Source organism: Chrysochloris asiatica, unplaced genomic scaffold (assembly GCF_000296735.1).
Source record: "Chrysochloris asiatica unplaced genomic scaffold, ChrAsi1.0 scaffold00067, whole genome shotgun sequence".
Lineage (NCBI taxonomy): Eukaryota > Metazoa > Chordata > Mammalia > Afrosoricida > Chrysochloridae > Chrysochloris > Chrysochloris asiatica.
In genome coordinates this window covers 8,177,785-8,201,040 of record NW_006408585.1, presented here as the reverse complement: position 1 = coordinate 8,201,040, position 23,256 = coordinate 8,177,785, and the positions used below count along the sequence as shown (strand labels likewise).

The following is a 23,256-nucleotide window of genomic DNA, read 5'->3' as shown; positions in this document are numbered from 1 at the left end:
ATAATCCTGCCAACTACTTCAGCTATTATAATATTATTTTTTATAATTATAAAAGATGTTACTATACTGACATTTGTTTTTAAAAAGCTGTCGATATTCAACCAGCATGCATTGGACTTTATTGTGGAAAGACTCTGTTATTTAAAAATGGTTCAACTGAAATATATGGAGAATGTGGGGTAAGTCTTATGTGCTATTTTATTTTAAATCTATTTGCTTTTAAAATATTTTCACATGTATCTTTTAAATATATTTTCATTACGTCATAAAAGAGTAAATATGGAGACAATAATAAAATTCTTACTTGTGTTAGCTTGAATATCATTAGTATGTCTTATAATCACAATTACTAAGTATTTTAGAAACATAATTTCACAGGAATTTCTAATTATGCTCTATTAATAATTTAGCACAATGACTTGATTAGTAAATTAGCATTGTAGCTATGCAATATTTATTTGTAATTACTTTTATACAATGTTAGAAAGTAGGTTTTCCAATGAATGAAAATAGTCATTAGTCAACTGTTTTTTTTAACTTAGTAAAGTTCTTTAAGAGCTTTTTATAGTAAATACAGTACCCCCTTTTCCCCCTTTAGCTTATACTACGTCTATATTTCTTAAAGATGTAAGCTTAGATGTTTGAAAAGATTTCTGGGGATGTTAATGTTCTAAAATAATATCTAAACATATAGTATTGTTTTCACTGACTGTAGGTATGCCCAAGGGGACAGAGAACAAATGCACAGAAATATTGCCAGCCTTGCACAGAGTCTCCAGAACTTTATGATTGGCTATATCTTGGATTTATGGCTATGCTTCCTCTTGTTTTGCATTGGTTCTTCATTGAATGGTACTCAGGGAAAAAGAGGTTCGTACTTTCTTTGAATGTATCTGGGTTGACTGATGTTGGAATAATTATCATTTAGGAGACACCCTGATGTGGCACTGTGAGTATTGCACTAGATGGCAATGTCAGTTGGAACCACAAGGTCGGTGGTTCAAACTCACCAGCCGCTCCTTGGCAACCCTATACAGGGTCACTATGAGTCAAAACCCACTTGACGGCACTTAATAATAACACCATCAAGTAATTATATTTCTTGGGTTGTTTTAGTATGGTAAGCTTATTCTTCCCTGTATCCTGATTACTTTATTCTGGTAAGAAAACTTAATGCTAGGGCATGCCTCAGTAATTAAAATTAATAAGGGAACTACTTTGTGCTTAAGGAACCTCAGCCATGTAGTGGATTACCAGCTGGGCTGCTAACTGCAGGTTCAGTACTCTGATTCTACCAGTCACTCTGTGGGAGAGGGATGAGGCTTTACAACCTTGGAAGCCACATGCAGGATCACTGTGAGTCAGAACCAACTCAACAGTACACAACCACCACCACCACCTTGTGTTTGTTTCACTCTAAATGAACTTAAAGGAGTATTTTTCTGTTTGTCAATTATGGTCCTTCAGGGTTTTCTCCAAACAAGTGGATATTATTACAAACTATCATTTTAGAAGGAGCTCTGGTAGTGTAGTGGTTACAAATCAGGCTGCTAACCTCAAGTTCGGCAGTTTGAAACCACCAGCTGTTTTCTGTGGGAGAAAGATGAGGCTTTCTGCTCCTGTAAAGATTTGCAGCCTCGGAAACCTTATGCAGGGTCACTATGAGTCAGAACCAACTCCAAGGTACTTAACAACAACAAACAACATCATTCTAGAATAAACATGATACTTTATCTAATACTAATAATCTAATATACCACTTTGTGATTTTTGTGTGCCATCGAGTCAATTCTGATTTATAGCGACGTTGCATAGGGTGTCCAAGGAGCGGCTGGTGGATTTGAACCTCCAACCTTTCGGTTAGCAGTCCAGTGCTTATCCTACAACACTATACTCAAACAATGCAGAGATAAACTATGCTTGGTGGAATAGGAAAGACGTCAAGAAAAGGACATTTTAGGCAGAGGAAACAGGCTGATCAATGAGATGGAGAGCTGAAATGTGTGATCTGCTGGGGGTGGGAGTGGAAATTGTCTGGGTTGGCACAAGTGTGATTGAGTTGCATGAGGAAGAGAGGTTAAAAGCAAGAAAAAGAAAAAAAGGAACATGAAGGCCAGAATTGAAAGCATTTTGATAAGTCTGCAAACTTGATTTCACTGGATTTGGGGAGCCAAAGTCTACCTTGGTACATTTCAACCATACTGGTTTTCTTTTAGTTCCCCTAACTTCTCAGAAAATGAAAGAAAGCAAATATTTAAAGATAATCTGGCTGTAGAATTTATGGAAGTAATGAAAAAATTTGATTCACAGATTCAGGAAGCAAAATGCTTTCCAAGCCTAATTAAATAAAAAGCAGTTCACACCTTAGTGCATCACAATGAAATTGTAGAATGACAAAGACAAAGGGAGATTGTGAAAGAGAACCAAGGTGCTCTCATGGTCAGCCCCAGCCATGCTAGGGTTAACTCCCACTCTATGACACTGACATCCTGAAAGCGCTAGCAAGTTGACTGCAGTTCAAACCAAGGGTACATAGAGCATAAAGGACTGCCAAGCTGCCCCATCATGCCTAAGAACAATGACAGATAACTAGCAGTTGTTTCAAGCTACTGTTTTGAGGTATTGTTTAGCATTTTAGATAACTGCAACATTGTTCATATTGAAAACTCAAAAGCATCCATAGACAAAATGTTAGAAATAAGGGAGTGGCTGTAAGATATATATGTAAGAAATAAAGATGTAAGATATCTTTATTTCTTGTAAGAAATAAATAGACTTTATTTCTTGTAAGAAGTAAAGAGACTGGCTGTAAGATAAATATGTATTTTTTAAATTATCTTCCTGTATTTCATTTGGAGCCCTGGTGTGATGCTGTGGGTTAATGCACCAAACTGCAAAGCCGTTTGAACTATAAAGATCAGCAGTTCAAGCTCACCGGCTTCTCCTCGAAAACCCTATTCAGGGTTGTTAAGGGTCAGAACCACTCGACGCTACTTAACAATAACAACAACATACTCCTTTATAGTGTCACATTAAGTGTGAAGTACCTAAGACTAAATGGGCATTAAAGTGAACCCAAGTGATATATATAGATAGAGTCTATTTTCATGGTTCAGAAGACCCACTATTGAAAATGTTATTCTTTAAATTGATCTTTAGTGTTATTACAAATCTAATTTGTATTGTATTTATGTTAATGAACTTCACCACTTTCAAATTTATATGGAAGAGTGAAGGGCCAACAACAGTCAAAAGTACTGAAGGAGAGAAATTTCAAAAATTATTACTGTATTTAGGTATTTCAGGGATAGATAAATGGACCCCATGGACAAATAGCCTAAATAGACTCAATTCTATATGGAATGTTTCTTGGCAGAAGTGGCATGGTGAATCAGTTGTGGGAAAGTAGTGACCAGTCCATAAAATGCTGCTGGAACACTTTGGTATCCAAGTTGGAAAGTCTAAAGTTACTGAAACCTATTCCAGATGAGTTAAAGATTTAGATGTGAAATATTTGCAAGAACAGAAAGTCTGATCTTTCTCCCCTGAGAAATATATATATATATATATATATAGGTTTAGTTAGATATGAATAAAGAATTCTTAAGCAAAACATTAATATTCCTAACCAGAAAAAAAACTTCATGAAGTCAACCGTATTTAAACATAGACTATCTGTTAATAAAAAGATATCATAAGCAAAATGAGAATTTAACATGTAAACTGAGAGGAAGACATTAGAAGCACATTTAACTAACAACAGGATGGATAAATAAGCCATTATAGGGTGAATATTATACAGCACTGAAACTTACAACCTTTGCTACAGCCAACCACATGACTGAATCTTGGAAATGTAATTTGGAATGGGAAAAAAATATCCCAGAATACTTATATTAATATGATATCATTTAAAAATAAGGAATAAGCAGAGTGATTTTGAATGATAAATACATTTAGAATAAAACTTTAGTAAAAGCAGTGAAATGATAAAAACCTATTAGTATGATGGTTACCTTTTGGGGGAAGACAGATGTGGAAATGGGAAAAACCCAGAGGTAATGTAGGTTACTGTTCTAGTTACTGAGTTAGGTGGTAAGCTCATGATGTTTATTATTTATTATACTTTAACACATGTAACATACGCTTGTGTACTTGTTTCGTATTTTAAGATAATGCAAAATGTTATATAGATAGCTTTTAGAAAGTTTTAATGATTTATCAAGATACTAAAGAGAGAAAATAAATCAATGCCTGCTTTTCTGTTATACATTTAAGATAGTGTTGACACAGTCTTACCTGGGCTGAGTATCTCCCTTATGAGTAAACAAGGTTTTGAATTCTTCGAAAGTAGTTTTGACAATATTGGCTTTTCTTACCTGCTTAGAAGATTTTTTAGTTTTAGGAGTTTTTAGTTAAATTTTTTTTAAAAACCAGATCTTGTAACAAATGCAGATTTTCTTAGAAGTTATTTGAATATTGTGAATCATGCTTTTTTTGTTGTTTCTGTAGTTCCAGTGCGCTTTTCCAACATATCACTGCGTTATTTGAATGCAGCATGGCAGCTATTATCACCTTACTTGTGAGTGATCCAGTCGGTGTTCTTCATATCCGTTCCTGCCGGGTATTGATGCTTTCTGATTGGTACACAATGCTTTACAACCCAAGTCCAGATTATATTACTACAGTGCACTGTACTCATGAAGCGGTCTACCCACTGTAAGTATTTAGACTTCAGATCACTAAATAAACAGCTATGAGGATTGTTATAGATTTCATTTATTGTAACAGATTGAGCCTTATGTAATTATTTTTAGGCACTGGAAAAAACATGCAGAAATGATTTTCTTCTCTTAAGGCATATATATTATGCCTGGTGTAGCTCTGTAGAATAAGCACTGGACTGCTGCTAACCGCATGGTAAGTGTTCAAACCCACCAGCTGCTACTCGGAAACCCTATACAAGGTTGCTTGCTGCGAGTCAGAACCAACTCGAAGGCACTTAATAACAACAATAATAATTACAGTCTCATGAAAGAAATCGAAATGCATCTTAATATCATAGATGTAAGACTTTGTGTTGGTGTTGAAATGTTATAAACACTTCTAAAATAAGCAGCATACACTTTTTAAGACTTTTCAAAAAGGGAGTTTGAAGGAAAACCTTTTGGATATACAGGAGAGATGCCATAGTTGTTATATAGGAAAGAAAATGAGCTTTGGAGCCCAAAGTAGGCTTGGGTTTGAATCCCAGGTCTTCCATTTGTCATGTTAACTTGGGCATGTTATAGAACCTCTTTTAACCTCAGTTTTCTTAATAATATGGGAATAATAATACCTTATAAAGTGACCATATTAATTAAATCAGTCAGCACTTATCAGCTATCCTTAACTTAGAAGAGGTGTACTTCATTGTAGCTGGCATTATTGGAGTGCTTAGGTTAATGTTTTTTTCCAAATAAATATTTGTGATTTCTATAAAAAGCTTTTATTTTTACAAATAACAGATTCATAAGACTGTATAATATTATCCCAGACAACTTTATTTTAGAATTTCTATAAATTGTTTGTGTTTGTTTTGATATGTTTTTCTTGGTAAATATGTAACAGGAAACTGTGGTATTCATGTTCCCATAGTTAGAGCAACTTTTCATTATATAACAGGCATCCTTTTTGAGCAAGGTGTTTAATTGTAAAGTGTCCAAAACACACATATACAAAATTTATGTTTTTAAATTAACAGGTATAATTTATATAAAAAAGATTGATTAATTCCTTTGTTGATTTAGTGGAGCGGTAATCCTCAGCTTCAATTACTCTCTGGTCGGATATGGCCTTGGAAACTTTCAGAACTTAACTTGGTCCTATATAGAGGGTTTCTTTAGTGAATCGAGTACCATATTTAAATAAGGTATATAGCCACCTTATTCAAAATGAAATTACATTTATTTACTTCTTGTTACATATATAGTGTTTTTCTGTTTCAAGAGGTAGCATATGATCAAGAGTCAATGATACTGAAGGAAGAAGTCCAAGGTGCATTGAAGGAATTGGCAAAGAATAAGACACCAGGAATTGAGGGAATAAAAATTGAATTCTTTCAAGAAAGTGAGGCAGCACTGGAGGCACTCACTCATCTCTGCCAAGAAATTTGGAAGACAACTATCTGGCTGACTGATTGGAAGAGATCTGTATTTGTGCCCATTCCAAAGAGAGGTGACCCAACGGAATGCGGAAATCATCAGACAATATCTTTGATATCCCATGCTAGTGAAGTTTTACTAAAGGTAATACAGAAATGGTTATAAGCATACATTGACAGAGAACTTCCAGAGGTTCAAGCTGGATTCAGAAGAGGACATGGAATGAGGGATATCATTGCTGATGTCTGATGGATCTTGGTTGAAAGCAGAGAATACCATAAAGATGTTTACCTGTGCTTTATTGACTGTGCAAAGGCTTTCAATTGTGTGGATCATGACAGGCTATGGACAACATTGCGAAGTATGAGTATTCCAGAACACTTAATTGTGCTCATGAGGAATCTGTACATGGACCAAGAGGCAATTGTTGGAACAGAACATGGGAACACTGAAATGTTTTAAAATTAAGAAAGGTGTGTGCCAGAGTTATATTCTTTCACCATGCTTATTCAGCCTGTATGCTGAGCAAATAATCCGAGAAGCTGGATTATATGAAGAAAAATGTGGCATCAGGATTGGAGGAAAACTTACGAACAACCTGCCATATGCAGATGATACAACCTTGCTTGCTGCAAGTGAAAAGGACTTAAAATATTCACTGATGAAGATCAAACAGCACAGCCTTCAGTATGGATTGCATCTTAATGTAAAGAAAACAAAAATCCTCACTACTGGACCAATAAACAACATTCTTATCAATGGAGAAAAAAATTGAAGTTGTCAAGGACTTGCATTCTTCTTGGATCAACTATCAACACTCTTGGAAGTAGCAGTCAAGAAATCAAACGACATATTGTGTTAGGTAAATCTGTTGCACAAGACCTTTTTAAAAGTGTTGAAGAGCAAAGATGTCAGCTTGAGGACTAAGGTGCGCCTGACCCAAGCCATGGTATTTTCAATAACCTCATATTCATGCAAAAGCTGGACAGTGAATGAGAAAGACCGTAGACGAATTGATGCATTTGAGCTATGATGTTGGAGAAGAATATTAAACTTACCATGGACTGTGAAAAGGAGAAATAGATATGTGTTGGAAGAAGTGCAGCCAGAGTGCTCCTTGGAGTCCGGGATGGCCAAACTTCGTCTCTCATAACTTTGGACATATTGTCAGGAGGGACCAGTCACTGGAGAAAGATACCATGTTTGTTAAAGTGGAGGGTCAGAGAAAAAGAGGAAGACCCCCAACGAGATGGATTAGCAAAGTGGCAGCATCAGTGGGCTTTTAAGCGTGGCAACAATTGTGAGGTTTGCCCAGGACCGGGCAGTGTTTCCTTCTGTTGTGCTGTGTTCGCTATGAGTCCATGGCACCTAACAATGACAAAATATAGTGTGGATATAGTATCTTAAAAGCCTTTGTTGCTGCTGTTGTTGTTATGTGCTGTGGAGTCGGTTCCAACTCATAGCGACCCTGCACAGGGTTTCCAAGGCTGTTAATCTTTACGGGAGCAGAACGCCTCATCTTTCTCCCGCGGAACAGCTGGTAGTTTCGAACTGCTGACCTTGCAGTTCGCAGCCCGATTCGTAACCACTACGCTACCAGAGCTCCTTTTAAAAGCCTTTAGGAGGATAATAAAAAAATACAGGATTAGAACAGGGATTCTGAACAGGTTTAGTCCTTTATTCTGCACCCTTAAACGGCCACCTCTAATTAATTTACTATAAAATACTCTCATGATTTTATAAAATTATTATTTTATATGATTAACAAAACAAGGCAGGCTATTCCACAGTCGGTAAAGTTCTGAGGAAAAAAAAAAAAATCTTAATTTTGAGATGATGAGTAGATGGAAAAGATCATCAGTGAAGTTATGTCATGATTCTGATGGACTGAGAGCTGTACTATCATCCTGAGGCTCTATCCAACCTTTTCCTGCCAAGTGAGATATAGCCTGAAAATGTCAGCTCTACCAGTGAAGATGGTGTTATGTACTGTCAAATCTGGACTGACTCATAACAACCCTGTATAGGGTTTTCGAGATTGTAAATCTTTACAGGAGCAGAAAGCTTCATCTTTTTCCCATGGAATAGCTAGTGGATTTGAACTACTGACCTTATAGTTTGTTGACCTTATCGTTAATAACCCACTACGCCATCAGAGCTCCTTAATCACTGCTAAATATTTTGTCTTTCTAGTTTCACTTCTGTGTGTGTGTATACTTCTAAAGGAAGTTGTATTGTACATATGTCATTTGGTAACCTGCTGCTTAATATACTAGGCACAGTTACTTTTATTATTTATGTTTCTTTCATAACTGGATTTTTAATGGCTCATATAATACTCCTGCACTACTTATGTGGCTCTGTGGATCAGCTCTGGACTGCAAACCACAAAGTTAGCAGTTCAAACCCACCAGCAGCTCCTTGGAAACCCTATACAGTGTCACTGTGAGTCAGAACCAGCTCAACAGCACTTAATAACAACAATAGTATTCCTGCACAAATGTACTAAAATTTAACCATTTGCCTACTGTTGAATATTTTGTTTCCTCCCTCAATTTTTATTATAAAGAAAGCAATAAAAATAATAAAATTGTTGGATCAGAGGGTATAGACATTTTTAGGATTTTTAGTACAAATTTTAAAACTGACATTCTAGGCAGGAACCCCAACACACACTCTGCTGTAGTGCATGAGAATTTGACAGACCAACCCTTTACCAATTTGAACATTCAGTTGGTAGACTTATAATACATTTTATAGACTTTTTAAAGAACCTTTTTTAAAAAAGTTTTCAAGAATAAAATGTTTTGGATATCCAGGCAGCCAGCAAACATATGAAGAAATGTTCATGATCACTAGCCATTGTTGTTGTTGTTGTGAAATGCCGTCAAGTCGGTTCCGATCCACAGCAACCCTGTATAGGGTTTCTGAGGAGCGGCTGGTGAGCTTGACCAACCTTGCAGTTTAAGCAGTTTCCATTAGAGAGATACAAATCAAAACAACAAGGAGATATCATCTCACACCAGCAATAACAGCAAAGATCAAAAAATGCTGGCGGAGATATGGAGAGACTGGGACACTCCTGCATTGCTGGTGTAATTGCAAAATGGTCCAGCCTCTCTGGAAAGCAATATGGCGCTTCCTAAGAAGATTGGAAATAGAAATACCTTTTGATCCAGCAATTATTCTACTTGATATTTTACCCACAAGAAATAAGAGCCATAACACGAATAGATATATGCATACCAATGTTCATAGCAGTATGGAGACAGCCTAAGTGCCCATCAACTGAAGAATGGATAAACAAACTGTGGTACATACACACAATGGAATATTATGCTACCTTAAAGAATAACAAGGAAGCTGCAAGCCACCGCATAACATGGATGAACCTTGAGGACATTATGTTGAGTGAAATTAGTCAGTCACAAAAGGAGAAATACTGCCTAGGACCACTACTGTAAAACCCATACTAAAGGGGGCGGGGATTTTTTGCTAGTTACCGGTATTTGGGGGGTGCAGTGAGGGGAGGGAGGGGAAGGTGGAGCACAGGGTAGGGAATAGACACAGGATAGTTTTGGTGCTAGAGAGGGGGGCAATACACATGAAGGTGGAGGGGAATGGAAGAACAAATCAGACAAGAAAACAAATAGGTTTGCATGGGCTAAGTGGGACAGAGGTAAAGAATGATGTATGCACAACCTTGGAACAACAGGGCTCTGGGATACAGGGATTGAGACATGGTTGGAGTGGAAAATGGGGAAAATAATGTTAAGATGCTTGGTTGAATTTTGAATCTTGGTTTACCTGGCATGCCATTATAAAGTAGACACTTGAGGGGGAGAGAAAGGAATAGCCAGAAATATTAGCATAGAAAGCTTGTAAGTCCGTCTTCTTCACATAACCGATTGAAATACCAAAAATGGGGCTACAACGTAACGTGTCCAGTGAAGGAGTCTTCCTGCGGAGCCTCTGCAATACATAAGACCATAAGTGGGATCCTGATACCCATCTGAATCTTCTGAGGTGGGAAATTTCCACTTGAAAGGACAAGTAGACCAGCCTGAAGCAGCTAGAGGAACCAAAGATACTTCTTGAAAGAAAGACTGACAGGAAAAATATAAAACAATATAGGCAGTCCAACTGACTATCACAAGAACAAACAAGTTGCTTGCCCAGGAGACATCAAGGCAAGTGGTCGGGTTCCACAAAGTTAGCAAGGCAAACCCCCTTCTAATACTAAGACTCAGTGGGAATACACGCTCTGATTGGTGACCACATTTGTCACCAATAAGGGGAATTGAGGGAAAAACAGCAATAAAGCTGCGAGCTAAGCCCTACAACGTTCAATAGACTCCTGTGAACCCGGGCAGAGACCTGGTTGGCCAGCAGTGTGGCAAGACATGGGGACTCTTGGGCCCAGAGTCAGTGACATAGCCACAGAGGACTAGAGTGGAGAGTGAATTATCCAGCTGATAAAAAGAGAGGGCATATGTACACTTGCAGATAATATCCACTTGACCTGGCTTCAATGACTGCATGATCAGAGCTCAACTAGAAGAAGCAGGGGGGGGGGGGATGTAATCTGATACAATTAGATGAACTTGACCTACACCTATGGATTCAGTAGCTCAAAAGAGGGAACAAATCTTTATAGCGAGGTTCATTCCCACCCCCTCCAAACACAAAGTAGACAGGGATGGGCAACTTGAACATTGGCTACCCAAAATGGGGGTGGGGGTGGGGCGACTACAAAGGCAAGAAGTGACTGGCTTACAAGCTTTCGAGAGGGAACCTAGATCCAGAGGGTACTACAGAAGGTAGAATCTCAACTGAGTAGTATCTAATCTGTCTGGGCAGGTCTGATGAAAGGAGATGCAGATAGGTCTCTTCTGATACAATAGTGAATAATTGTTATCAGGACTGACTGTGAGGGTTGGAAATGTAAAGGTAGATGTTTTGTAGCAAAAGGAGGGGAGTGATTGACTTTGCAGTCTAGGAGCGGAGGTCCCTGGGACCATTAAGGGAGAAGAGTGGAGAGCAGGACCCTACCCAGAGAAATAGTGATGCCAGAGATGGAGGCAGAGACGATGATGTGGAGAGATGGAGCAGCTAGGGACTTTAGATCCAGAGAGGGAGAGGAGCTTTGTGCTGACGACTCGGGGGGCAGGCTTGTAGTATATACCCTTTGGTTGGTTGATGATGCATGGAGGGGATTGTAGCCATGGCAGTGAAACGATACACAATACGATGAATGTAAAGCTAATGTTCTCCCATGTAAACTATCACATAATTCACAATTGTTGTTGTTGTTATGTGCCGTGGAGTCATTTCCGACTCATAGTGACCTTTGACAGGGTTTCCGAGGCTGTAAATCTTTACGGGAGCAGAAAGCCTCATTTTTCTCCCGCAGAACAGCTGGTAGTTTCGAACTGCTGACCTTATGGTTCACAGCCCGATTTGTAACCACTATGCTACCAGAGCTTCTTTAATTCACAATAAAAGATTAAAAAAAAAGAGAATAAAAGGTTTCAAAAATGCATTTCCATGTAAAAAATTCCTTGTTTTATTTTACAGGTACACCATTGTATTCATCTATTATGCATTTTGCCTGGTATTAATGATGCTGCTCCGACCTCTTCTCGTAAAGAAGATTGCCTGTGGGTTAGGGAAGTCTGACCGATTTAAAAGCATTTATGCTGCACTTTATTTCTTCCCAATTCTAACTGTGCTTCAAGCAGTTGGTGGAGGCCTTTTATGTAAGTTGTGTGGCTAAAGTAAATGAAATCTTTAGTATCACATGTGACAAGCTATATTGCCTTTGAATTTTATTTTGGAGTTATTTTTTCTTTAGAATAGTTTTTAATTTTTATAATATTTGATAATATATCTTAATATATATTTCATTAAACATTCTAGTCTTATAAAAATTAATCCTTAGTTTCTTGGATTGGAATAGAAATTCTCAAGAAATCAATAACCACTAATCAAAACTGATTTCAAGAATACCTTGTGCTTGAGGCTCATAACCTAAACAGATATCAGATGAACCATAGAGGTTAAAAAAACAAACACCTGAGTTTAAATTAAAAACAAAAACTGGTTTTTGCATGTGATACATGGAAATTGCTGTCAATACTATATAATTTTGGCACTAAGTACACGTCTCAGTTCCCCTAAGAAAACCTTTTAGATAAGAGGCCAAAATTTGTAATGTGTTCTTTAACATAGTAACCATTCACACAGAATTGTGATTCAGAAGAATAAAAAAGTCCTCAAAAACTACTAGGATATAAAAGCAGGACAGGTATAAATACCTGGTGGCGATTTAGTATGGTACTTATATGAACATGTGACTTTGAACACTGGGAGGATGTAGGACGTCAGAACTTTTACATATGGAGCCTCCCAGGGTGCAGAGGGAAAGTCTTTTTGCCTAAAGGGGCTGGGCAAGACGGCATCATTATGCCTGTAATCTAGTCTAGTAGTGTAACTTAGTTGTAAGTAAGGCAGGAGCTGAGGGTCAGCCATAGGAAGAGGAGACTAGAGACTAGGCAGAGGTCTGTTATCCCCACTAGACTGGTTGACAGATGTGCTGCAGACCCGTCTCAGAGGCGTTCTAAGGCTACAGTCTATATAGAAACAGGCTGCTACATCTTTCTCCCATGGAGCAGCTGATGGGTTCCAACTACCAACTTTTTGGTTAGCAGCCAAGCGCTTAGCCATTGCACTACCAGATCTCCTTCCATAAAGATTGTTAAGTACCACCAAGTCAGTTTCAATGCATGGTGACCCTGTATAGGGTTTCTGAGGAGATTAGAGCCTAGGAAATGTTATAGGCTAATGCTGCTCTGTCATATAGTCAGTATGAATCTCGATCAACTGAATGTCACATAGCAAAAACATTCTTTCTTTAGGGAGTAGGATGATGTCGTTAAGTGCTGTCGAGTCAGTTTTGACTCTTAGTGACTCTGTATAGGGTTTCCAAGGAACAGTTAGTGGATTTGAACTGCTGACCTTGTGGTTCACAGTCCAGTGCTGACCCTACAGCCAGAAGTCCAGGAAATAGGGATATACCTTTAAAGGTTTTAGGCAGAAGAGTGCCATGATCAGATTTGTAGTTTAGAACAATAACTTGATAGCCGTGAGGAACATAGCTTGGAAGTTGAAAGAGAACCTAGGAAAGATCTCACCTCAGCTATTTAGAAGGTAAAGAATCCAAACCAAACTCTTGGCTTACCCTGTGTGTATCAGGGTAGAACTGTATTTCATAGTGTTTTTAACAACTGATGTTTTGGAAGTAGATTTCTGGGTCTTTTTTCCAAGGAGACTCTGGCTAAACCAAACTGCCAACCTTTCTTAGCAGCCAAGCTCTTGAACAGTTTGTACCCAGAGACTCCATTTAGAAGGTAAACTAAATTTAACGGTTTTGGTAATAGAATACAATAAAGTTGTTTTATGGCTTACTAACTTCTGGATGGATACACGGTGAATAGTAGAGGAGGAAAACAGGTTGGTAAGGAGGAGTGAATTCAGATTTAGGTACTCATGAAATATCCAAAAGATAACAAGTAGTTACTTATCCTAGTGTGGAACTTGGGAGAGCTAAGATAGACTGGAAAGAGTTCATAATTGTCAGCCCTCAAGTCTCTCTATGTTGTAGTCTGCAGGGGCTCTTGGTAATGAACTGGAGGAAAGGGAAAAGCTGTGAAAACAGGAAAAGGTAAGAGAAGTTAACCCAAGGACTGACTATCAGGCAGCATGCTTTCTATGTAGTAACCACTGGTGGGATTCATTCACACTAAGTGCAGATTTATGCAACCAGCTGATGTTAGTTACAGAGAGCATAGCACCAAGTCAGCATTTTATGATGCTGAAAAAGTAGAGTAGAGAATTTTTGATTTGTAGGGAGTATATTAAGTTGACTACTGCTGTGGAGCTGTAGGATCTTCACCGAAGTGCAAACCACAAGGTCAGAAACTCAGACCCACGAGCCGTTCCTCGGAAACCCTATATACAGGGTCGCTATGAGTTAGAACTAACTGGATGCACTTAACAACAACAACAACAACATAGCAAGTCGAGGCACCCTCATGGTACAGTGGGTTAAGTATTGTGCTGCTAACCACAAGGTTGGTAGTCAAACCCACCAGCTCTGTAGAAAGAAATGAGGTTATTTGCTCCTATAAGGATTTGTTTTTGTTGTTGTTAAGTGCCATCGAGTCAGTTCCGACCCATAGCAACGCTGTACAGGGTTTCCAAGGCTGTAAATCTTTCCAGGAGCAGAAAGCCTCGTCTTTTTCCTGCAGAACAGCTGGTAGATTTGAACTGCTGACCTTGCGGTTCGCAGCCCGATTTGTAACCACTACGCTACCAGAGCAGTCTGGGAAATCCTGTGGAGCAGTTTTACTCTACCCTATAGAGTCACTGAGTCGGAATTGACTCTGTGGTAGTGGGTGTACCAAGTTTGAGTTAAGAGGTATCGTTGGAAGCTTCTGGTGACATACTGGGGACTTCAGATCTCAAGCTAGAGATACAGAGCGGTTAGAAAGTTGGCAAACTTTCACCTATTTAGAAGTCAAATTGGTGCTTTTTTTATGTTACCAGCACCACCAGGGGAAGAACTGGATAAAATGTAGATTCTCAAGCCTCACCTCAGATCTAGTAGCTCAAAATCTCAAGCTTGTTTTTTAGTTTAAGAACCACTCGAAATCCCGTCTGGATCCCAATACCACCCTGGTGTGGTGCTGCAGGATAATGCACTGGACTGCAGGGTCAGTTTGAGCTGCAAGGCTGGCAGTTCAAACCCACCAGCTGCTCTTCAGAAACCCTATAGAGGGTCACTATGAGTCAGAACCAATTCAAAGACATTTAACAACAATAACAAATGCCAATTAGAATGGGCCTGTGTAGATAGTTCAGAGTCTCTGGTGAGCTTGAACTGCCGACCTAGCATTTGAAATGACTTAGCAGTCCAGCGCATTAACCCACAGCACCAGTATTTTCATCAGCTGAAGTTAATTGTTGTAAAATATTTACATGAAAACTTAGCCGGTATTTTTAATTGGTACATTTATTTTAGTGTACTATAAATTTAAACATTTTAAGAGAAAGGTGGCACTTTGTAGGGAAAATTGCCTAAAGTATTATTATTGTACTGTGTTTGAAGTATGAACTTCTAGAATTTTCACATTGTTGTTAAGTGCTGTTGAGTTGGTTCTGACCTATAGCGGCCCTGTATAGGGTTTCCAAGGAGCGATTGATGAGCTTGAACCTTTGACCTTAGGGTTAAAATGACTGCAGTCCAGTGCATTAACCCACAGCACCACACCAGGACTCCCAGACTCATAGCAACCCTGTATAGTTTCTGAGGAGCAGCTGGTGAGTTTGAACCACCGACCTCACCATTCAAATCAATCTTGCAGTCCAGTGCATTAACCAACAGTGCCACACCAGGACTCTTAATTTTCTTGTTATGAACACTAAATGATCCATTTATCCTTTAAGGCTTCTTGTTGTTAAGTGCCGTGAGTCAGTTCCAACTCATAGCGACCCTGTATAGGGTTTCTGAGCTGCTGGTGAGTTTGAATAGTGTTTACCCTATAATGCCACACCAGGACTTTTTATCTGATGAATTAAATCTAATTACTTCCATATCCTTTCTCCACCGAGATTTCTCATCCGAATCATAAAACACGGAAAATTATTTGAGTAACTTTTTTTAGTTGTCCTGAGTGGTTCTTAGTCTATGGAAATAGAAGTTAGTTCTTTGTGTACAGTGGATGTCTTAGGGAAGAGGCCTGCAGAACTGGCCACGTACTAAAGGTAGCTTTAACATTTTTAAATGATTGAAGAAAAAAATCAAAGGACTAATACTTATTGGCATATGAAATTCAAATTTTAGTGTCTATAAAGGAGTCCTGGTATGACACTGGATAAGCACTGGACTGCTAATTACAAGATTGGTGGTTCAAGCCAACCAGTTGCTCCTTGGAAACCCTATACAGGTAGATATGAGCTGGAACTGATGCAGTGGTATTCAACAGCAACAGCAAAGTTTTATTGGAACACAGCCACGTTCATATATGTTCTGTCTATGGCTGCTTTTCCACTATGACTGAAGAGTTGGGTAATTGTGGCAAAGCATACAATATTTACTATATAGCCCATTATAGAAAACAGTAGGGCTAAGGCACTTAACAGCCTGCTAAAGAGAGATTTCCAATCTAAAGAGAATTTACACTGTTTACCTGTTTTTTAATAATTTATCTAGAAAATGTTTTTCAACATAATACCACTACTTGTTTTTCAGATTATGCCTTTCCATACATGATACTGGTATTATCCTTGGTCACTCTGGCTGTGTACATGTCAGCTTCAGAAATAGAGGTAGGAAATATTTTTTTCCTGTATTAATATTTTTGAAAAACAGTCTTAAAATTGAATAAGAGATATAGTACATATGACATATGATATAGTACAACTGGTTGTTTTAATAATACTTGGTAATTGATATAGAGCTCTAGTAGAGTAGTGGTTACGAATCAAGCTGCCAACTTCAAGGTCAGCAGTTTGAAACTACCAGCTGTTCTGCGGGAGAAAGATGAGGCTTTCTGCTCCCGTAAAGATTTACAGCCTTGGAAAGCCTGTACAGGGTCGCTGTGGGTCGGAACCAACTCCACAGTACTTACCAACAACAGCAGTTGATAAGTCAGTCCATAGCTTTTAGCTCATTAGGAAAGTTTATGAAAATGTAGTGGTCTATTTATATCTTGCTTGGGAATTAGTGAAATAGTGGATTAGTTAGGTAGAGAATAATTATTTCACATAATTTATCCATATGGTGGTGGTGTGCCATCAAGTCGACTCCAACTCATAATGACCCTATAAATCTTTACAGGAACAGAAAGTGTCATCTTTCTCCCTTGGAGCAGCAGATAGATTCAAACTGCTGGTCTTGTGGTTAGCAGACCAATTTAATTGAAATGTTGAAGCTTATTAACACAGTTTTTAAGGAAATATAAAAACGCTTCATTGTTTATAAAACTAATTTTATAATTTAGTTTGTCGTGGCAATATTAACAATGTCATCATTATATTGTGCTCTTGATACTGTTCTAGATCACATCTCTACTTTAGTTTTCATGATTAGACATGTTTACTTTTGCCCTTTAATATCTCTATTATTTTAGTGATTTGAAGATAACATTAATAACACATTAGTTCTGATGCTGTTCTTTCTCTGCCGCTAATTTTTCACTATCTCAGTGGAAGGCCACTGTGAGAACTCTTTAAGACTAAATTCTTAATGTTTACTGATCTAGTGCCTATGTTGTTAAGTGCCTTCGAGTTGGATCCAACTCATAATGACCCTGTATAGGGTTTCCGAGGAGCAGCTGGTGGGTTTGAACCATCAACCTTGGAGTTAGCTGCCAGTGCTTATCCTACAGCACCACACTAGGAGTCTAATCTAATGACTACGAACTATCTTAAACTGTTTATTGTAACTGGTGGGGTGCTTTCTCGTAACTCTTAGTAAGAAAAAGCTCAGCCTACAGAAAGTGAGTCATAAATATTTTTAATTGGTTGCTGCTGATGCCACATTTTATATTACACATGGGAGGCTTTTAAAAGTTCGTGCAAAAAGTCCATTATATTTGCATTTCATTTTTCTCTGAATTTTTTTAAGATTCCTCCTATTAGTGAAGGAGTGAGAGAAAGAAAAACTGATGTAGAGCTCTTAGTGACTTTTAGGGAGGAAGACGGTAGAGGAACTGCACAGAATAGTTTGATTGTGGTTATTCAGATGTTTCCAGGGGTAGGCTATCCTTGTTTTTCCTTTATAGTCTTTAAGCAACATTTTAATATAATTTAAAATTCAAGATAAATGTTCATACTTTCATCAACTTGAGGGAAAGATTTGAGCATTGAAGTGATATTTGAATAAGATGTGGTTTTTGAATTTTTATTTGCTATCAACGGAACTGTAGGATAAGCACTGGACTTCTAACCTCAAGGTTAACAGTTCAAACCCAGCAATCACTCCATGAGAAAAAGATGAGGTTCCCAGAATGATTTATAACCTCAGGAAGCCTGTATAGGGTCCTGTGGGTCAGAACTGACTCAATGGCAGTACCCACTGCCTAATTACTCCAGGTAGTTAAGATTTCCTAAGGAGCCCTGGGGTGGCACTATAAGGTAAGCACTAAACTGCTAAAAATAAGGTTTTGAATTTGAAACTTCTGTTTCTCTGCCGCCCATCAATCTCTCATATATAAAATACTCAATTAGCACTTTCCACATAATCAGAACTAGGGAACGGAATCAGGAAGTATCTCGCTCTAGGTAACTTAGTGAGCCACCTAATGATAATGGAAAATTGGTAACTAGCCTAGGCAAACCACATTTTAATGTGTGAGTTAGCACTTTGAGTTATTACTTATTACATACTCTAGAGTAGTGTTAAAGAAAGGAAATCAGAGTAGTCATGTGTCCGTTCTTTTCCTAATGCCTGGCAGAAGCACTTGAGGAATGTTGAAGTTTCTCCAGTTTCCCACCTCTAGACGCACAGCTGTGTGAATCAGGGCAGGTGGAGAGGCCCCTTTCTCGTTCAGATCTTTGAGAAGAATCTGTAGTGGTTCTTAAGGTGATGGTGATATAGAGAGGGTCTGGTCCAGGCCTCAGAGACATGGGCTCTTGTCTTGGCACGGCCGTCTGTACAGTGTGGTAGCTAGACTGGGTGTTTTCTGAGGTTCCTTTTAGCTTGAACAGTCTATGGTTCTGTGGTTATTTACCTTGTGTAAAAATAAGTAATAAATTTTAAATCAAGATGTTTTAATACATTATATCACTGATTCAGCCTGGTAATCTCTTTTCTTTCTTTTATAAATTCTACAGAACTGCTATGATCTACTGGTGAGAAAGAAAAGACTTATTGTCCTCTTCAGCCACTGGTTACTCCATGCTTATGGGATAATCTCCATTTCCAGAGTGGATAAACTAGAGCAAGATTTACCTCTTTTGGCATTGGTACCTACACCAGCTCTGTTTTACTTGTTCACTGCAAAATTTACCGAACCTTCACGGATACTCTCAGAAGGAGCCAATGGGCACTGACTGTAGAATGCCAAAAAAAATCTAAGTATTCTTAGTGAAAAAGTAAAGAAATAAAAAATGTGTCAGTGTTCTCTGCCACACTTGGGAACAAGATTGTTAACATATCCTAATGTTTGTTTGTTTGTTTGTTTGTTTTGATTTAACAGACTTTATGGTTAGACTTGCAGAAGTCTAACAAAATTTACCATAATACTCTGTTACATGTTCTCTTGTACGCTAGACACTGACTAAGAGGTACTTGCCTCTCAGCAGTTCAGTTACTTGTTAAAGGCACGTTTCTTTGTATCTGGAAAACCTTAAATGTAATCTGGAATCAGCAGTGGCTTAATTGTGCATGCCTGTTGTGTTTCTATTTGTTTTCTCAACTCTAATGCATTATAAACATAAATGTAGGATCTGATAACAAACATGGAAGTAAAGTATGTTGGTTCTGTTACCTATTTATTTTCACCAATACAGTTTTTTGATATTTTATCAAAATAAGAGTATAGTTTCTATACAGCAGGTTTCTGTTGAAAAAAATCTGGTTGGAGTCATGTTCAGATTATTGTATCTGCAAAGAAAAAAACATAATTAAAGCTTAATTATAAAAATCACAAGATTCTGACATTTAATTGGTTTTGGCTGTACTAATTCTGGGAAAAAAATGTTGTCATAAGATTATTATTGTTGTTCAATGCTGTCTAGTCGGTTCTGACTCATAACGACCCTGTATAGAGTTTCCGAGAAGTGGCTGGTGAGTTTGAACCAGTGGCCTCATGGTTCAAACCCACCTTGAGGTTGAATGACTACCTTACAGTATTCCCTTCCTCTTATATCTCATTTTTGAAGGATATGTATACACATGGCATATTTTATTGATCCTGACACACATTTTTTTCACATTGTGAAATGTGTGAATTAGGATGAGTCTTACAATTGATGAAATCTTTGTTTCATGAATTACAGAAGAGATGCGGTTTATCAGCAGTTTTCCTGTGGTTGGTGTTGACAGGTGTGCTGCAATTTTCAATCCTCTGAAGGCTTGAAGCAATTCATGGCTCTAACCATGGAAGCACAATAGATTTTTAGCACTTAATAATCTGATGATGTGCATCCATTCATATTGTTGAGTAGGTTATGTACTGTTATTTTGGGTGGGGTTGGGTGGAGGACATTGAATCTCCAGATAATTCTGATGTTTGAGAACCACTGTTTTAAACTCTTGACTGAGTTCAAATCTTAGTTGTTCCAAGAAATAATTTCTTAATGCCTGGGCTTATAATTTTTTAAAAAAGAGTTTCTTAATGCAATTTTGATTCTGCTTCAATTATACAAAAAAAAAAAAAAAAAAAAAACCATCATGATTACCATCCAACCCCATAGAACAAAACAGAATTCCCCCTGTATGTATTCCAAGGCTGTAATCTATGTAGAAGGAGACAGCCACATCAGCCACATCTTTCTCTTGCCAAATAGCTGGTGGGCTCCAACTGCCAGTCTTTTGATTAGCACTTGAGCACAGACCCAGTGTTCCACCAGAGCTCCACACCTCACCTCAGTTATAAGTAAGTCACTTTCTCAGAACAAAACAAAACTATAAAAATAAAACGTATCTTTTTTCATCACAATAACACAAATATAGTAATTATAGAAAATTATTATTTGATCTTAATTTAAAATATCTCTTGTTCTAAAAAGCCTCTTGTAGACTATAACAAAGGCATTCAGTTGATATATGTTATAACTAATTGTATAATACACAAGGATTTTTGTAACTTTAAGACAAAATTATTTTTAATACTTAAATCTGTACTATATTACTATATGGTTTAGATATGAACAAAGAATTAATTGTTTTCAAGAAAGAAAAGGCAAAGAGCAATCATCTTAGTTTTCAGGATCAAATCTGGTATTTCATATATTGACAAATATATCCCATACTCTTGCCAAGTGGAGTCCTCACCAGACTCTCAACCAGGTAACTCAAAGTGTATTAGCTTCATCTCTGCATATTCCTAACACCCAGTTAGACTTAAAGGTCTCTCTTTACCCATTGTGTTGTCTCCTCGCTTGTCTGCTTTTCAGTGTGTGTACCTTGAGGTTCAGGGACTGGATCTTATCCAACTTTGTAACTGCAACATTTGCTATAGTACTGGGTACAAAGGTGATCAATGTTCATGAAGCTGTAGTGCCAAACTCAGGATTGCTGATCAGCCCTGCAGGACTGCAGTGACTTACTGTGTCCAGAGAGGGCAGGAGAGAGCTGTTAAGTAGGGGAAGCACTGTGGGAGAACAAATTCAATAGGGAACATTCAAACACTAGGAGATTACAGACAGCTCAGAAGGTCAGCTCATTCAAGAGACTAATTGATGCTTTACTACTATTGTGGTTGATTTCAGGGAGCTAACGAGTGCCCCTTAGAATAAGGAAGACTGAAAAAAATCAATGCTTTTGAATTACGGTATTGGTTAAGAATATAGACTATAGTACAAATTGCCAGAAGAACAGACAAATCTGTCTTGGAAGAAGTACCTACAAAATGTATCTGAGAAGGGAGGATGGTGAGAGTTTGTCTCACACTGTGGACATGTTATCAAGAAGGATCAGTCCCTGGAGAAGGACATCATGCTTGGTAAAGTGGAGGGTCAGCGATAAATGGAATACCACTCTCCCCCCCCCCCCCCACCAAGATGGATGAGCGCAGTGACTACAGCAATGGGCTCAAGCAGAGCAGGGATTGTGAGGATGGTGTGGGACCTGACCGTGTCTCATTGTGTTGTCAGCAACATCTAACAGCAGGTCTGATGCTTTGTGATCCCTAATTTGGATATTAACCATATTCTACAACCAGGGAAAAACTGAGGCGCCGAGACTAAATACTATATAAGAAGCAGAGCTGGGATTTGGGCCCAGGATCACCTTGCTCCAGAGTCCTCTTTGTGCCACAAGAGTAGAAATAAGTGTAGCTAGGAAGAGAAACTAGAGACCTTGAAGATCTCAATTTGATTTCCACTTCTTCAGAACCTCTCCCCTGACTCCCTAATCAGCTCAGGTCTCCCTCTAACAGGTTACCCTCATAATTCTTGTGCTCCACCTACAACACACTTCCAACATTTAGAATTGTTCACATGCTTGTATGATAGTTGATTCTCCCACTAGACAAGTGAGCAAATTACAACTGGTGGGATGAATCTATCACTGTGGCAGAACTGAGTATTTTCTACAGAGACTCCAGCTGGCAAAGCCAAAAGGAGATCTAGCCTTTTACAGAGAAAGTACTACACTGTGAGTTGCACATTGGCAGGGACTCTGCTTTCATTTATCATTGTAACCTCACTGCCTAGCATGGTGCTTGGCACAGGATAGGTGCTCAATAAATTATTGTTGAATGTAGTTTTAGAGTTAATAGTGAAACAGGCTTGAACCTGATAAGCTGGAGAAATTTCAAGAACCAATATGAGTGTGTACATGTATCAATGTCCATTTATCAACGGAGTCCTGGTGTGGCGCTGTGGGCTAATGTGTCATACTGCAAAGTTGTTTGAACGGTAAGCTTACCAGCTGTTCCTTGGAAACCCCATACCGGGTCGCTATGGGTCAGAATTGACTCAATGGCACATAACAACAACATTTATCAGGACTTCAGTGGTTACCAAACCAAAACCAAAGCGATTCAAAGCAACCTTCAGGGGCTGCAAGTAATAGTAATATTTTAAAGTTAGAATTCTTCTGACCAATGATCTACTATTGACTAAAGATACAAGGGTGAGTCAAAAATTATCTGCACTTGGACATGAATTTAGTTGAATCAACTTTTTAGAAAATCCAAATGCACCATTTTTTGACATAATCGCTCCTTGCTTTTTAATACACTTTGTTCATCTGTCAACAAACTTTCATATTCCTTTATTTAAAAAATGTTTTAGGCTGAGGTGTGAGCCACAAATGCACAAATGTAGTTGTTGTTGTTAAAGTATCATCAAATCTGTTCTGGCTAATAGTGAACCTCCCTGT

General features: G+C 38.2%; 2 protein-coding genes across 2 annotated transcripts in view; one reads left to right on the top strand and one right to left on the bottom strand.

Moving 5' to 3' along the window:
- The first annotated feature begins 55 nt into the window (after positions 1-55).
- Positions 56-19,461, top strand: JKAMP (JNK1/MAPK8-associated membrane protein). The gene is made up of 6 exons (XM_006864594.1): positions 56-179; positions 716-870; positions 4,513-4,719; positions 11,721-11,902; positions 16,456-16,532; positions 19,041-19,461. The coding sequence occupies exons 2-6, from the start codon at positions 809-811 to the stop codon at positions 19,257-19,259; spliced, it is 747 nt and encodes a 248-aa protein (XP_006864656.1). The 5' UTR covers positions 56-179; positions 716-808; the 3' UTR covers positions 19,260-19,461.
- Positions 19,462-19,798: 337 nt separating this feature from the next.
- CCDC175 (coiled-coil domain containing 175) overlaps positions 19,799-23,256 on the bottom strand; it is a 115,714-nt gene continuing 112,256 nt past the window's right edge. The window contains exon 20 of the mRNA XM_006864638.1: positions 19,799-19,812. Coding sequence (XP_006864700.1) covers positions 19,799-19,812 — 14 coding nt within the window. The remainder of the gene's footprint in view (positions 19,813-23,256) is intronic.